Source organism: Dromiciops gliroides, chromosome 1, assembly GCF_019393635.1.
Source record: "Dromiciops gliroides isolate mDroGli1 chromosome 1, mDroGli1.pri, whole genome shotgun sequence".
Lineage (NCBI taxonomy): Eukaryota > Metazoa > Chordata > Mammalia > Microbiotheria > Microbiotheriidae > Dromiciops > Dromiciops gliroides.
The window spans coordinates 192,079,493-192,097,384 of record NC_057861.1 but is presented as its reverse complement, the minus strand read 5'-3'; the positions used below and the strand labels follow the sequence as shown (position 1 = coordinate 192,097,384).

General features: G+C 36.8%; 1 protein-coding gene across 1 annotated transcript in view; it reads left to right on the top strand.

Moving 5' to 3' along the window:
• The window catches only part of CTDP1 (CTD phosphatase subunit 1), a 155,611-nt gene extending 139,594 nt beyond the window's left edge, over positions 1 to 16,017 (top strand). The window contains exon 13 of the mRNA XM_043978917.1: positions 14,924 to 16,017. Coding sequence (XP_043834852.1) covers positions 14,924 to 15,065 — 142 coding nt within the window. The 3' untranslated portion in view covers positions 15,066 to 16,017. The remainder of the gene's footprint in view (positions 1 to 14,923) is intronic.
• The last annotated feature ends 1,875 nt before the right edge of the window (positions 16,018 to 17,892 follow it).

Here is a 17,892-nt window from a genome sequence, read left to right as displayed (position 1 = left end):
CACACACACACACACACACACACACGCAAAATATGATGGGACTTGGATGACATTCAGTGCCACTTTTGCCTCTTTAAAGATATGAAGTAAGATGGCATTTTAATCTAGGCCTTACACATAAGGCACACCCAGATGACATTGTCCAGTGTTGGTGATTCTCTCACATCCTGTCTGTCCCACTCTCTCTTTTCCACTTTTTGGTTCTTTTTGGTCACTGATAGTTGTGCATCTGTTTATTTCTCTCCCCCCACTTCCCTATCACACTGTAAGGTCCTTGAGAGCAGGACCCAGTTATTTGCCTTTATCTCAAGTACCTAGTATTTGTGCTTACACATAATAAATGCTTGTTGAATTCATAGAATCATCGATCCTGAGGTAGAAGGAATTTTAGAGATGGAATCCAACCTCTTCAATTTACAGATGGTGAAACTGAGACACCCAACTCCCAGGAGGATTAATAATTGCTAACATTTATATAGTAAGATGAACTAAGTGACATATATTTGTGTATATATACACATATGTGTGTATAATCTCTTTTGTTCCTCAAAGACAACCCTGTGGGATAGGTGCTATTATTCTCTTTTATAGACAAAGAAAATGAAACAGTGTCTGAGGTTGGATTCAAACTCAGATATTCTTGACTCCCAAGTCCAGCAGTATATCCACTATGCCAGGCTGCCTCTCAGTTTAAAGGACTTGCTTAAGATCTCAGACTTCATGGGTGTCAGGATTTTTAAAATGATTTTTGAACTACAAATCACTTTGCACTCTACCTTTTAATTAAATTTAATTATATATCTCAAATACAAGGTATAGTGTGTATGTGTGTTTGCAGACACATATACTTTTTTCAGCAGATGTACTTTACTAGTTTTAATGTTGGCAAATTTTTCATGACCCCCACATTCAGTTACACGACCCCATATGGGGTCACCACACACAGTTTAAGAAGCTAGGGTCTTGACCAGTGGTATCAAACTCAAATAGAAAGAGAAGGGAGCCAAAGTGTACATAAGGATCCCTTCAGATCACATATTGACGGCATATTAACATTACCTATGTTCTAATCCCAAAAGGTTCCAAGTAGCTCAATATCAAAGCAAATGCCCTATTCTTATTTGAGAGTACTGGGTGCATATATAACCTATGTCAGATTACCTGCTGTTTAGGGGAGGGGGGAGGGACGGGAGGGAGGGAGAAAAATCTGAAATTGGAAAGCTTGTATAAACAAAAGTTGAGAACTATCTTTACATGTAACAGGAAAAAAATAAAATACTTTATTAATTTTAAAAAATGAAGTTCACCATTAAAAAAAAAATCTGTTTCCCAATGAAACTTGCACAGTGGTAGGCACAGCATGCACTTGGTAAATACTTAGGGATTCAGGAAAGTATTTTACAGAAAATATCAACTTGTGGAGAAATAGCAGCATTGAGTTGTCGTTGACCTTGGGCTAGCTGGATGACACAAGGGTGAATGGTTTGCAGCATTTAGATCATAAGTAATACATTCCTGAGACTTGGCATAGATCTCCCTGGATATGTTTAAATTATGTAGGTCAGTACTGAGCAGGTGATGAAGTCCTTAATTGGACTTAATTTTCCAGTGTGTTGAAAGAGTGTTTCCTTTCATAGGTTCTATATACTAGGACGGGTTAATAAAGATCCCTACCTTGAACATGCAACTCAATAAGACAAATATTTGAGTACTGCATGCAGGATAACATGCCAAATACCATGACATCCCAAAACAAAAAACAAAGCCAGTCACTTCCTAAGAGAAAGCGTGTACCCAAATAAGTTATTTCAGGTGATTGGAGGAGAGAGAACATACTGACTTGTTTCCATAACATGAGAAGCAGATACCATTCTTGCATACATTGCTGGATTAAGTGAATGTAGAGCTAGACATTGATGTTAATGTGATGATGAAAACCATCTAAATGGAACTAACTTCTGCCTAATTGCAAAGGCCAACATTATGTTGTTCCATATTAAGGACTCTATAAACAACCCAGGGGGTTGGCCATTCCCACAGCCAAGAGAATGGAATAACCTGGAAAAGAAGAGGGTGGGGGGGATTCTTATGTGTCACGTGGGGGAGGGTAAGGCTTTTTGATAATATAATTCGGTCTGTCCTGTAGAAGAATAGAATAGAATTTGATTACATTCAGTGAAAAAGTTCATCCCCAGAGGTATGTGTGCCATTAACTCCTTCAAGGGTACTTGGTATCCATGTTATTCACAATCACTACAAGGTTGTGGCTGGGAGGTGAAGTGTGTTCAAGAGTAAGCCATCACAGTAATTGTAAAGATATTGAGTAAGATTGAGGATTACAATGCAACCTTTTTTGTTTTTTAATCTGGTTCAACATCAAAATTCTCTAGAGATGGAGATTTCACAATTTCCTTTTTTTTTTCCTCTCGAGGCAATGAGGGTTAAGTGACTTGCGCAGCGTCATACACTTTAGTAAGTGTCAAGTGTCTGAGTCCAGATTTGAACTCAGGTCCTTCTGAATTCAGGGCTGGTGCTTTATCTACTGCCACCTAGCTGCCCCACAATTTCCTTTTGATACTCCTTGTTTTATCATTTTGCACAAGACATCCTTTATTTCTTTCCTGCTTTAATTTAAACCTGTTTCTTCTTGGCCATTCATAGATAGAGGAAGCAATTGATCAGCATCCCTCTAATTTTAAACCCTTTATCTGATTTAAAGCATGAATGAGTTATCCTTTAGCCTTCTTTCTTCTAAGATGTAAGTCAGCTCAGAGAACTCATACTTTGTTTTACTGTTGTTGTAGGGCTTTGGTTTTGCTTTTAACTCTTCTCCTATATATGCATCTTAAAGAGTAGTCAGCAGACCTGGACCCAGTACTGTCCTAGGATGCGTTCAAAGTCTTCATATGTACCTTTTTACTAAAGCAAGTTGATCTGTCATTTTGTCCTCATTTTAATAGTAGTTCATTGATGATTCATTTTGTGCCTAGCAAAAATTGTTGACCTCTTTGCTGTACTTTTATGTCTAGCATAGACATAAGCCCTTCCATCTCCCATATATTGTACAATTGAATCTTGATCCCTACAGTACTAGCTTAACACCTTTCAATATTGAATTTCATTGTTTTCATAAACCACTTAATTTCTTAGGCAGACTTTGGATTTGATTCTTCTCTTTTTTGGTATTAATAGCCTGCCCAAATTTCAATGTCAAGGTCATCAGCAAAGAAGTTGAAGAGGTCAGTCCCCCAATTGATATTCGTTCTCCCCTCCAGACCACTTTGGATTTATACTTTATGATAATTCCTCACATATCTGCGCTTTAATGCTTGCTAAATAGAATGACAGTGAGGGGAAGGCTAGGTGGCACAGTGGATAGAGCACTGGCCCTTAAGTTGAGGACCTGATTTCAAATCTCACCTCAGACATGTGCTAGCTGTGTGATCCTGGGCAAGTCACTTAACCTCAATTGCCTTAACACCCACCCCCCACCCCCCCAACCCGGCTATCTCCAGTCATCTTAATAATATTTCTTGCCATTGGACCCAGATGGCTCTGGAGGAGAAAGGGAGACTGGTGACTTTGCACAGCCCTTCCTCACTTAAATCCAATTCAGTGCAAGTCACAACATCTGTCATGGTCCTCTTCTAGAAGGAAGCACAAACAATAGTAACAACAGCAGTCAGGAAGACCCGAGTTCAGATCTTTCATCAGACACTTAATCGCTATGTCTTCCTGAGTAAGTCTGCCTCAGTTTTCTCATCCATAAAATGGGGATAATGATAGCACCTATTTCCCAGAGTTGTAATGAGGATAAAAGAAGATAGTATTGTCAAAGTTCTCTACAAACCTTAAAGCACTATATGAATGCTAGTTATTATTATCATTTATGTAGAATGGAAAGTAAAATAGAATGAGAACTCTCGTATCCTTGGAATGCTCACCATTGAGGAATGTCATCCATAAGAGCTGGTAAGCACTTTTTTTTTTTTTTTTTGGTGAGGCAATTGGGGTTAAGTGACTTGCCCAGAGTCATGCAGCTAGTAAGTGTTAAGTGTCTGAGGCTGGATTTGAACTCAGGTCCTCCTAAATCCAGGGTCAGTGCTCTATTCACTGCGCCACCTACCTGCCCCAAGCGCATTTTTTTTTTAATTTGAAAAGATCCTAGGCAATATATATTTGACTTAACTCCAGAAGAGTATTAGCTGGAGTAGTAAGCATTCTATACTTTTTTGTTATTTAAAATGATTTACAAACTTTAGGTGTTCGTTATAGTTCTCATATTACCGTCATGGTCAAGAATAATGCTTTTCCTTATTTCACTGAAGGAGATGATAATTAGGAACATAATTTGACCAATGGTATAACAAAATTGATCCTAGGACAGTGAATTTTATGATTGGCATTTTACTATATAAAGTATAATTTCCTAAAACAATAATTTAAAAGCATATTAATTGGGGCAGCTAGGTGGCACAGTGGATAGAGCACTGGCCCTGGAGTCAGGAGTACCTGAGTTCAAATCCAGCCTCAGACACTTAACACTTACTAGCTCTGTGACCCTGGGCAAGTCACTTAACCCCAATTGCCTCACTGAAAAAAAATTTAAATAAAATTTTAAAAATAAATAAATAAAAGCATATTAATTTCAAAAATAAAATTATGAATCCTACTGAGAAATTTAAGAGAAAAATAGCTCCTTTATAGAGTGTGAAATTGAAATTTAGTTTATTACTGTCATTTTCAAATAGCACTGGGGAAAAACACCTTAGAAATTATTCAACCCAATTCCCTCCTTTTTTTTTTTTTAAACAGATGAGAGAACTGAGGCTCAGTGACTTGCCCAAGGTCACATAGGTACTAAATAGCAGAGCTGAATTTCTACTGATTTCTTTGTTTCTTCATTTTAGGAGTACTTATTATCTCTCCTCATGGAATAATTTTTTAAATGAAAAATAAAACTCATATGCTTAACCCAGAAAAAGTATTCCAATGTTAGCCATTTCTAAAAAATATGTCTCACTTTACATTTTAATTAAGTCCATAATTTTTCTGTCAGGAAGTAAGTATTATGATTCTTCGTTAGGCCTCTGGACTCATGGTTTATTAGTGTAGTGACCAGAGATTTTAAGTCTTACTAATTTATTTTTCCTCTGTAATGTTAGTGTCAATATATAAATTGGTCCCCTAGTTCTTTTCAGCTTTATTCTGCATCAGATCATAGAGGTCTAAATACAAATAGAGGCCTGCATACAAATTCCTCAGGAGATAAGTAAGATGTTTTGGTCCTCCCATCTCTTTAAGGCCTTGCCACATTTTGTTGTGATCCACACAGCCAAAAGCTTTAGTGTAGTCAGTGAAGCAGAAGTAGATACAGGCAGGGGCAGCTAGGTGGCGCAGTGGATAGAGCACCGGCCCTGGATTCAAATCCAGCCTCAGGCACTTAACACCAGCTGTGTGACCCTGGGCAAGCCACTTAACCCCAATTGCCTCACCAAAAAAAAAAAAAAGAAGAAGAAGTAGATACAGGCAGTACTGAAAGAAGTTAATGCCCAGGCTATTCATTGGAAGGTCATATCCTGAAGCTGAAGTTTAAATACTTTGGCCACATAATGAGAAGGCAGAACTCATTAGAAAAGATGTTCATATTGGGAAAGATTGAAGGCAAAAGGAAAAGGGAATGGCAGAGGATCTGATGGATAGGTAATATCATAGAAACAATGAATATGGACTTGGACAGTTTTAAGAAATAGTGGAGGATAACAGGGCCTGGCATGGGCAGGTGCTATGGCTATGGTACATGGTTCCAAAGAGTTGCACATGACTGAACAACAACAAAAAAAATACAATGGGAGGTGTTGGTCTATACCTTATTTTTGCCAAACTGCTCTCTAGCGGATCTGGATTTCAAACACATGTCTGGTGACTCCGAGTTCAGTAAACATTCCACTACATCACACTGCCTTCCTCACAGGATCATAGGAAGAGATGTTAGAGGTTGTCTTGCGACCCAGCTCCTTCATTTTATAGATGAAAAAACTGAAGCTCAAAGAGGTGGGGCAACTTGGCCAAGGCCACACAGTACTTGGACACAAGGACATAAAGAAACTAGTATTCAAACTCAGTTATTCTGACTCTAAACCCAGTGTTCTTTCCACTATACCATACTGTCTTCCTAACTTACATGCAGGAATGTTTGATTTGATTAAGTGGCTAGGAATAAAAACATTAACTCAGAATTGTTCTTCCTTAGGGAAAAAAAACCTAGATATTTTAAATATGAAATTGTTTTCAGTATCATCATCATTATTATCCAACACTACCAGTTTTAGATATATTTACTAGGAAAAGGAATAATCTCATTTGTTCTAGTATTAATTTGCTTTGATTCCAAGATATATTGGGAACATAATTAACATAAGAGTTTTTAACCTTTTTTTTGTATCAAGGACCCCTCTGGCAACTGGCAAAGCTCTTTTCCCAATGCCATTTTAAATGCATAAAATAAAATATGTAGGATTACAAAAGATGCCAATAATATTGAAATAGTTATCAAAATATTTTTTAAAAACAAGTTCAAAGGGGCAGCTAGGTGGCACAGTGGATAAAGTACTGGCCCTGGAGTCAGGAGGACCCAAGTGCAAATCTGGCCTCAGACACTTAACACTTACTAGCTGTGTGATCCTAGGCAAGTCACTTAACCCTAATTGCCTCACCAAAAAAAAAAAAAATGCCAAAAACAACCCCAATTTTGTATTATAACTGTATTTGCATTCATGTCCAAATATCTCTGCTAGATTGTAAGTTTCTTGAAGTTAAGATTTTGTCTCATTTATCTTTACAGCTCCCTCAGCTGGACACAGCACAGTACCTGGCAGTTAGTTAACACAATAAATATTTGCTGCTTTGCATTGTCTAGTGCATAGTAGGTATCTAACAAATTGTATTATGAGACGCATCAGACAGTATTTGAGCCAAATTTTTTGACACAATGAATAGCAGTATGCTAGAAGGATCAAAAGAGTTTAAATTCAGTGCAAATGAGATTTGGCCCTTGAATTTTAAAGGCATTTATGCCTTTTATAACACCTTGATCTGAGCTAGTGCTGTTGATACGGTAACTCAGCATCTAAGATCCTTTTCTTCTATTTCACATGCAGCAAAATGAACAACTTGCAATTTCAGTTCATTGCAACAAATGTGTATTAAGTGTGTATTATTCACCAGGCTCTTTTCCAGGTATTAAGGATACAGAGACCAGAATGAAACAGTCCCTGCCTTTATGGAGTTCATATTCTACTAGATGAGAGCACATGCACAAAGATAAGTCAATGCAAAATATTACCACGTCAATGCAAAGAAATGTCAAGAGGGAAAGTACACTAGCAGAGGTAGGAGAGGAAGAGTATCAGGAAAGGCTTTGTGTAGGAGATGGCACCTGAGCTGTGCTGTGAAGAAGCTAGGCCTGCTGACTGTCAGAGATGAGGAAGGAATGTGAGCATGTGAGCCCCCTGGCTGAAGCACAAGAGTCAGGAGACAGAACATCCTGTGGGGAATGAGATACTAGGCCTGTGTGACTGCAAAAGAGGGAGGCTGTGAAGGGGAGGGATATGAAAAAAAGACCAGGAAAAGCAAGTGGGATCCAGATTGTGGGAAACTTTATTTTAATAGATTTTTATTGATTTCTTTTGTTTTCTATATTGCTCATATTTCCCCTTGATATTTTCTCCCTTTCTCAGAGAGCTTAACCTTTATAACAAAGAATGTTTTTTCCAAAGATAAAGGAAAAAACTGCAAAGCCAATCAACACATCCAAAAGATAGGTATACTATTCGACACCAGTGGGGTCCTACCCCATAGAGGAGGAAGAACAGAAGATGTCTTTTCATAATCCCTCTTTGGAACCAAACTTGTTCCTCATAATATTGAAGTATTCCATTCTGATTGTTTTGGGGTTGTTGTAGTCATTTGTAGCTGTTGTAGTATTTATTGCTTTCCTAATTTTACTTGTTTCATTTTGTATCAGTTAATATAAGTCTTTCTGTGCTTCTCTGTTCATTATGCTCATTGTTTCTTTATAGAAATAGATAATAATAATATAGTTAAAATAATAAATAGATTGCTTATATGCTGGACACTGTGCTAAATGCTGAGGATACAAATGCAAGCAAGCAAGACTACCCATTCCTTCAGAGAACCTGCATTCTAATGGGGAAAGACAATACATCAAAGAGAGCTGGAAAATTCATGCAGAAGAGCATTGTGGCTTGGACCTAGTGGCCAGGAAGTGAATATTACAGCACAGTAATATTCCATTACATTCACATGCCACAGTTAATTTAGAAAGTTTCCAGTCAATCAGCATGTACTTTGTGTGCAGTTCTCTGCTCCCAGGCATAGAGCATTTCTTTTGCCAGTGGAGCTGGTGGCACAGTGGATAAAGCACTGGGTTTGGAGTCAGAAAGACCTGATTTTAAATCTAATGTGATCTTGGTTGTCATTTAACAACTCTTTTTTGCCTCAGTTTCCTCAACTGTAAAATAGGAGAGTATAACACCTGCCTCTCAGGGTTATTGTGAGACTCAAATGAAATATTTGCAAAACATTTAGCACACAGGAAGGACTCTACAGCTGCTTGTTCTTCCCCCTTATTACCACTCACATACCACCATGATCTCCTTGGGTTTTATGCCTAACAGTGGATCTCGGTCCCTTTGACCTCTGAGTCAAAGAATACAAAGTCATTTTATTTACTTCATTCCAAACTGCCTTCATGAATGATTGGACAGCACCTTAATGTGCTTGTTTTCCTACAACCCTTCCAACACTAACCATTCCAGACTTCTGTACTCTTTGCCAATTTGCTGGGTATGAGGTGAAACTTCATAGTTTTTCTTAATAATTTGCATTTCTCTTATTAGTGGTTTGGAATATTCTTTCACATCATTGGTAGCAGTTAGCAATTTGTAATTTGAGAACTATTTGTTCGTGTCCTTTGAAATGTAAGACTCTTAACTACCAGACTGACTTTTTTTTTTTTTTTGCGGGGCAATGGGCATTAAGTGACTTGCCCAGGGTCACACAGCTAGGAAGTGTCAAGTGTCTGAGGTCAGATTTGAACTCAGGTCTTCCTGAATCCAAGGCCGGTCCTTTATCCACTGCACCACCAGGTGCCCCAGACGGACATTTTTTTAAGTTATCCTAAAGACAGTAATGATCAATTGAAGATTTTGAGGGTAGAATAACAGTCAAGCCCATGTATTAGAAACGTCAGTTTGTCAGCTGTGTAAGGAACTGATCAAAGAGGAAAGAGACTAGATACAGGGAAACCAAATAGAAAATTATTGCACTTGTCCAAACAAGTGGTGATGAGTGCTTAAACTATATAGGGAAAGAGTGGAGATGTGTCTGAGAGATGTTGCTGGAGGGTTAGAATTGATAACACTTGGCAACTGGTCGACTGTAGGAGTTGAGGGAAATAGAATTGAGGATGACTTTGAGACTGTGGATCAGAGAATGCAAAGGGATGGTGGTACCATCAACAGAATTAGGATACTCAGTAGGTGGGGAGAATAGTTAGTAGACTGGAGGAGGAGGAGATAAGATAGCAAAGGAAACAAAGAGAAATCAGACAGGAGAACCAAGAAAAGGCAATGTGCAGAAGCTAAGGGAGGAGAGATTGTCCAGAAGAGGGGAGTGATGAGCAGTGTCAAAAACCTGGAAAGAAGTTAGCAACTTGATCTGTAATGCTTGTGCTTACTATAGGTAAATCTGCAATGAGAAAAGAAGGTAGTAAAATAGACACCACTGAATCATTTTATCAAAAAAGCTGACAGGTAGTTGTAAGCCATCCTCAAAAGTCTCCTCGAGATACCAATGAAAATTTCCCCCAAAGCCCTACAAAATCCCATGATTCTTCTGGAGATTTTTTTTTAAATCATCTGATTTATTACATTAAAGAAAAGAAATATGAAAGAGTACTTTGTACAGTTTATACTTATGACACTTCGTTAATTGTACTTTTAAGTGATTCGTTACTCATTGAGATTTATTACCTTTATTCTGTAACATATATAACTTTAAATAAGGAACTTAAGTCTTTCACCCTTTGGTCCAGAACTTAACCCTCAGTCGTGCCATTATTTGTATAGGAAAATCAAATTCTACTCACAGTACCTTTAACAAGGGGAAGAAACCTCACCCCAAACATGAGTTTTAATTTTAAAATTTCTAATACTAATAATAAATTAAAATGGATTATTAAGACATCTTTTTTGTTGTTGTTTTTGCTTGCTTTTTGAGCCTGATCTTTCTAATTCTGTAGTATTGAAACCAAAACTTTTTCCTGAGTACAAAATGCAGCTGTTCCTAAGGGCAAAAAGAATTAAATATTTCCTCAAAATTCATACAGGTGAATTTTTTTTAATTACATAGAACACCTTTACTTTTAAAATAGCAATGATTTTTGTAAAAAATTTTCTTAATAATCCATTAGATCCATTATAGAGAGGAAATAATTACCTACATTGAATTTGGAAGGGAAAGGCACAAAAATAAGGGGAAATAATTTTCATAGAATTATATAGCTAATTAAAGGTGAAACTGGGAAATATAATTTGTCTCTTAATTCCCTTCCTACTAGAAATTAATTTAGGCCAGACTTTGAAATTAAGCATATATTGACTAGAAATTGGGAAAGAAGCAAAAATTGACATTCACCCATTTTGAAGCCTAATTAACTGGAAAAAATATATTGCAATCAGAAAATTTTCAAACCTAGAAATAATGCAATGGACTATGGGGAGGGGGGAGATGTTCACATCTTAATGACTAGAACAAAAAAGTTCAAAAGGAATTTATTTTATAATGAGCCGAAGACTATTAGCTCACTATGCACATTGAGGAAAAATAATATTAATAGTTTTGGGGTGTGTGTGTGTGTGTGTCAGTTTTTCTTTTTCTTCAGAGTATGATATTATAGGATATAATAATATTTAATCAGATATAAGGCATTTTGGGTCCAGGGAGGTTACAAGAAGACACAGAACTAGAGTCAGAGATCATGAGAAGATATGAGTAGCTTGTGGTCTGTGCTAATGGACTGGGGTAGGGCAGGGCACCCACATCAGAGAGGTGTCAGATCTATTGAAGAACATTTCTAAAAGTACTGTTTAGTGAATTTGTGTTTTCTTTGAAGATGACCCTAGATTAAAACAGTATGCAATTGATTCTTTCTACTGCTTATCTTTGAATTAGCTGCTTTAGAAACATAATCAGAACTAGTTTAAATAAGAAAATACTTCAGATCGCCATTGAAACTTACTCAGTTATAACCAGTAATAAAGTTGAGCAACACTTGCCAGTTCTATATCTAGCGTTCTTTTTAATTCACTGTTTAATAAAGGAATAGTTAGACGATTACTTTTAATAACCCCCAAGGAAATGCTAACTTTCTGATTAAATTCCTTAGCAGTTTGTCACTAGTTAGCAACAACTCACAACTGGATATTTTTGCTCCAGTAGCTGGCCAATCTTTATATGGTAATCAAATAGTACATTGTGGCTGATGTTGAAATGAATGAATTTTGGGTGCATTCCAGATGTGAGAAAACAAAGTTCTATTTTCTTTTGCCAGGGCCAACTAGTATAGATTGCTTAGCTGCTACCAGATCCACTTCATGATTGTTCATTTTGAAATCTAGAGGCTGCCCAGAACAAAGTCACCGTTCCCTATGGTTACCCTGTCCCTTCTTATTGTCTCCCCTGTTGAAATCTTACCTATCCCCTAGTACCTTTTTTTTTTTTTTTTTTTTTTTTTTTGGTGAGGCAGTTGGGGTTAAGTGACTTGCTCAGGGTCACACAGCTAGTAAGTGTCAAGTGTCTGAGGCCACATTTAAACTCTGCTCCTGAATCCAGGGCTGGTACTCTATCCACTGTGCCACCTAGCTGCCCCTAGTACCCAATTTAGATGTTCCTCTCATGATGTCTCTCCTATTCCCTTCTCTTAAAGCCTTTATACATCTCTTATGGCACTTACTACACACTGTCTTTTAACATATTCATTTGATTGTCTTTTAAATTCCTTGAAGGAAGACATCAGTCCTTGTTCGTCTTTGTCTCTCCCACAGCATATAGTAACAGCTGTAGTGCTTTAAGACTTGCAAAGCACTTTACATATATTATCTCATTTGATCTTCACAGCAACCCTGTAAGGTAGGTGAGATCATTATCCCCATTTTATATATGAAGTGACTGAGGCTGACAGAAGTTGTCACTTGCCATAGTTTACACAGCTAGTATATCTGAGTATCTGATGTATCTAAGTATCTGAGGCAAAATTAATTTAAAATAATGCTTCACATATATACAGTTAGCCCTTCCACATCATGGGGGTTAGCAAAATGGCACCCATGCAGTCGGGAAAATCCACATAAACTTTTTGGGCCCTCTTCATACCAGAGAAGAAATCTGAATTTTTTTTATGGGGTGTTTTATTAGCTTATTTTAAAATTTGGGTTGATATTATACAATACTATACATATGTTTTATGCATTTTTGAGTTTCTAAACTTTTTCTGTGTCATCTGCTGGCCTTCGAGGATAACCTACAGCTTCCACAAAGCTCCCCCCAAATTCCCATTTAATTTCTTATGTTGACCTGTGATATATCAAAATCTTGATGGGGAAAATTGCACTATAAAAGGGATAAATGTGTATCTGTTAAATGGTGCTCATATTCACCATTTTAAAACAACCAGTCCTTTAAAAATCAGTTCACTACTGGAGGCTTTTTGAGTAGCAAATAAACCATTATTTTCCAGTTTATTTTTATTTGTGGTCATCAAGGAACATCTTGCAAAAGTTATTTGTGGTCATGTGAAGGAAGGTATGGTATATATTAACTGTAAAAGAACTTGAGAGTAGCTTGCCTGGTTAGTCTTTGAAGTTGTAAAGAATCCATTTTATATAAAAAGGCTACAGCAGGGCCTTGTGTGGCTACTGAACAGTAGTCTCACTTGTCCATGTGTCTACACTTCCTGCCCTACAAATAACTCAATTATACTAGCACATTTTGAGTGCTTAATAAATGTCAAATGTTTCTGTGAACAAATAAACAGTTGCCATCCCATTTCATCAAAAGTTGAAATGCTTTCAGCTAGTGCAGGGATATCTTGCTGCGACAGATGATAAAATTATTGCCATTTTTACTTCTTGTATTGCATGTTATAATTACAATGTTAATAAACAGTTACATTGTTTATTAAAATCCATCATAATCAGCTACATTATTTATTTGAGATAATACAAAATAGAGATGCATATTAAATTAGATTCTCAAATAAGTCATATAATCACTAGCATTACATTAAAATATTTAATACTACTAAACTATGTAGCTCACAATAGAAATGCGTTTCATTAATAACCAAATACCTGTTGGGCTGAAAAGTAAACTTACTATGGTACAAATTCACAGTGGCACATAATGCCATACATGCTATTGGCTTTATAAGTTTCCACATTAAATTGCTTTGTATGTTAGAAAATGAACTTAAGGGTAATGACTATTACAAGAATGAAGGAGACCTAGATCATTTTCCTTCTTTCTCAAAAAACAAACAAAACCCTGTCTTTGTCATTAGACATTAAGCTGATTATCTTTTCTAGTCGGACATCATTTCAAGGTTCTGTAACTCTTTTGGGGGTGGGGGGTAGTGAGGATTAAGTGACTTGCCCAGAGTCGTACAGCTAGTATGTGTCAAGTGTCTATTTGAACTCAGATCAGGGCCTGTGCTCTATCAACTGCGCCACCTAGCTGTCCCAAGTTTCTGTAACTCTTAAGCTTAAGGCCAGCCAACCATGAATTGTTGAAAAAACATATACTTGTGCTGTGAACATCAAATCTGTTCCATGAAAGGATAGGTTATATATTTTTTTCATTTCCAAGTATGTATAGGATCCTTATGTGTCTATGTTTTTCACAAATGCCTGCATAAGACAGATAACTCCAGTTTTAACTGTAAAGTTTATAATTTAGAACTCACCCCAAGGGGAGTGCATGTATTCCCTAATTCATAACATAACTACCGAAGTCTCAGCTCTCACAAGGAGTCAGATTTCTTCTTTTAAAACATATGTTGTCCCACCAAAAACAAATAAAAAAACAAAAACAAACATACGTTGTCCATTGTATATAAAAATGATTCATCCACATCCATAGGGTGCGTATTTTCAGTTATCTTCCCCTCCCCCCACCATCACACCTCCCACTCCTCGAAGTGATGTTGGATTTCCCTTAATCCAGACACATTCTTTCACTACCAAGTCCTCCTGATAAATTGTGATACTTGTTTTAAGAAGGCTGACTGGTGTTAGAATAGTAATAGCCCATGGCCACAGAATAGAATGAAGCTAAAGTTTCTTGCTGGGAATTCTGGTGTGTATTGCCTAGGTGCTTTTTAAACATTCTTGGAATCATAGATTTTGGTGACATCCATGGAAGTCTTACATTGAGGCTTTAGTGTGGTGTGAAGATTCTCCTGGATGCTTGCCATGGTTATCCTAAGCTCTGCCAACTGCAGAGATTCTAGAATGGATCTGGTCATGGATTGTTATTCAATGACCAACTGATTTGCATTGGAAAAGCTCATCCCGAGGTTGGCTGAAGAATGACAAATCTTTCAAGCACAGAAATTCTCCAGAATAGACCATCTGCTAGGATGGTTTGTGATCAGCATAGATGAAGAGGAAAGGAGTACCCTCACTGTTGAAAACCACAGATTTTGGAATATTGTTAGGACTGATACAATCTTTTTTCTTCTTGGTCCCCAGATTTTTAAAGGAGCTGTACATTTGAAAGTATAGGTTTTGTGATGCAATATTAGTGCACACCTATAATTTCACCCTTTTCAATACATTTACAGAGGCCACAAGCGGAAGCTAAATGAGGATGATGCTGCCAGTGAATCTAGTAAAGAATCCAGCAATGAAGATGAGGAGGGAAGCAGCTCAGAGGCAGATGAAATGGCAGCCGCGCTGGAAGCCGAGTTGAATGACTTCATGTGACATCTGGAAGGGAGGAGGATTTGTAATTATGTTTTATTTCTTGTAACAGATCACAGACTTCAAATGAGCCCCGTATGGTAGCACTCAGTTATTTTTTTCTCCCTCAAAGCCAGTATGTATATTTTGTAAATCAACACAAAAAGGCGACACATTATTTTACACAATCAGAAATAGGTGTTTTTAAGGTGTTTTACTACAGTCAAAGTATACTTTTTTAAATAGCAAAAGTGTTAAAGGGGGGGAACGGGAATTAGTGTGCAATGCCAAAGAAGTGTTGAATTTTACAGAATATATAGAAGTAGGAGGGTTTGTGATTTATTGACACATTGCAGGGTTGTTGGTTTTTTTTTTTTTTCTTTAAATACCACAACACATGATTTGGGGTAAAAGATTTCAGGGGAACAGACAAGATAAGAGGAATGATGTAGCAAGAATCTGATGATCTAGTCGTGCTTTTTCACAGCTAAAGCTATCAAAAATGTAGAAAGGATTTTAAAATGCAAAACAATTTATATTTGTATAGAAACTGAAAATGTGATATGCAGGCTTTATGAACTCTGCACTTGACATCCATGTCACTTGCTTTTGAAAGAATACATAATGATCAAATTTCCTATTTTTAAGTTACTTTCTGAAATAGTTGGGCTCTTTAGAAGACTAGATTTTAAACTTTGCTTCTGTGTAACCTGGAATTGTAGCACAGTATATGTGCTCTGCCATCCTGTACTGCCACAAGGGACTTATTCACGCATTTGTTTTCTTCATAAAAGGAATGAGTGCTAGTTTATCTTAGATAGGATTTTATTTCTTTGACTGGGAGATCTGATGTAAAGTTTTTGTATATTCTATTTCATATTTGACCCACCAAGCAGATTTTTCTTTCATTTAATAAAGATCCATTTTGTAAATTCCCTTCTCTTTTGTGAATCGAAGTAGTGTGTGCATTTTATGAAGTTCAATTAGATGTAATTTATCTAATTATATGCCTTTCTGCGGAGTAGCAAGTCTTGCTAAAGACTTGTCTTGGTCTGTGTAGATGTCGTTTTATTTTATTTTGGTCACAAAGCTAATACGGATGGATAATTAAACAATATTTCACTGAAAAAGGTTTTAAATTATCAAAAATTATTTTTTAAACATTTCAGAGTGTTACCACTTATTTTTCAATGGGGAGCTTACCTGAAGAGATCAAAATTTTCAGAGGATGATTTAGAATTGGATTTCTGAAATTATCTAAAGATGTGAGAAGTAGAATAAAATTGAGCAACTTTAAGGAGTTTAGTAGGTCTTCTGAATTTAGATGAGTAAGATGCTCCAAGTGTTGCATGATAATCACAAGATTTTTTTTTCAAAATCTAGAAAAATATCTTCCATTTATTATACTTCTTTTACTAGTTTTAGCAAAGAACCTTCAAATTTATTGTTTCAGATAGTTTTCTTGATGGTCAACATTAATTATCCTTAGCTAAGGTGAGATAAAATTGGCTCATACACATTCCACCTAAGAATGAAAAATCCTCCTACAAGGCTTTTCGAGCCTGTCACACATTTCTTAACCTATTGAATGACCTGGTGTTGTTAAGGCAGTCTTGGCTTTTTGATTCTTTTGAGTATCCTTTTACATGTTTTTAGATCTACTACATAATTTCAAAGTGTTGACATACTCACTAGGAGGTATTTTCATATAGTACTTTCCCAGAAGTTGAAAATGGTGTCATACTTCATATTTGCTTAAAAATGTATTGGAGTATTTTACCTGTCTTAACTGTGGATAAGATTGGAAGCTGGTAAATGGATTAAGTTGGCAGGACCAGGGTTTGAACCCAGGGCCTCTGTCTCCAAAGCCAGAGCTAGACTGTTCCCCACTAATATGAGAGTATCCATCTTCGTGAATGAGGTCAAAAACCCATTAAAGTCTTAGTGAATTTTTTGTTTCAATTTATTTGATGGAATGGCTTGTTTCAGAGTCTAGAACCAGATATTCATACAGCTTGACCCAGTGGAGTTAATTTTGAACAACGATTAACCCTTGTGCTCGTTGCATTCATTTGCATAGGGATATCAATGTTAATATCTCTCTTCCAACTGTATTTGAAGCATAGAAGGCCAGGTTGGTACATTAGCCTTAAAGTAACTGTATTTGGAATTGAGGGAGATCCTAGTTTGAAAACTGAATCGAAAAGATCCTAGTTTGATTTCTTAGAGACTTCACTATTACCGTTCTGCCCACTACTTCACAGAAAGCATTGACTTGGCATCAGTTGCAGAGCAGATTTCCCTTCTGTCTGTTTTCCCGGGTAACGGGCTTACTTCAGGATAGGAGAGCAACTTGGAAATAAAATGAAAGGCTTCTCCAAAACAACTTTTAAAAGAAACCAAGATGATCAAAAGAGAACTTCAGGTAGACCTTCATACTTTTCAGTACCAAAACATTTACAGTGAAAGTCTGAATCAATCTCACCAAATACATTAATGCATTTTGTTGTGTATACTTTGTTGTATGTACTTTTCCCTTAGCAGCAATGGAATCTATGTCTGGTTTTCAAAAAACATCAAAGATTTTCCATCCAAATAAGTGGATTTATTTTTGGTTCCTACTTAACATTTAAATGGCTCTGTGATCGCATTAAGAGAGCTGCTCCCTCGTTAGTGGGGAAGTAGCCAAGCTCTGGATTTGGACTCAGAAGACAACTTCAAATGCTGTACGTGCAACTTCACCCCTTTGTGACCTCAGCCAAGTCACTTATTTCTAGGCCAGAATTTCCTCACCTGTAAAGTGAGATTGGACCTCTAAAGAAAGAGGGGAAATGGTACCTTCTGATTGAGA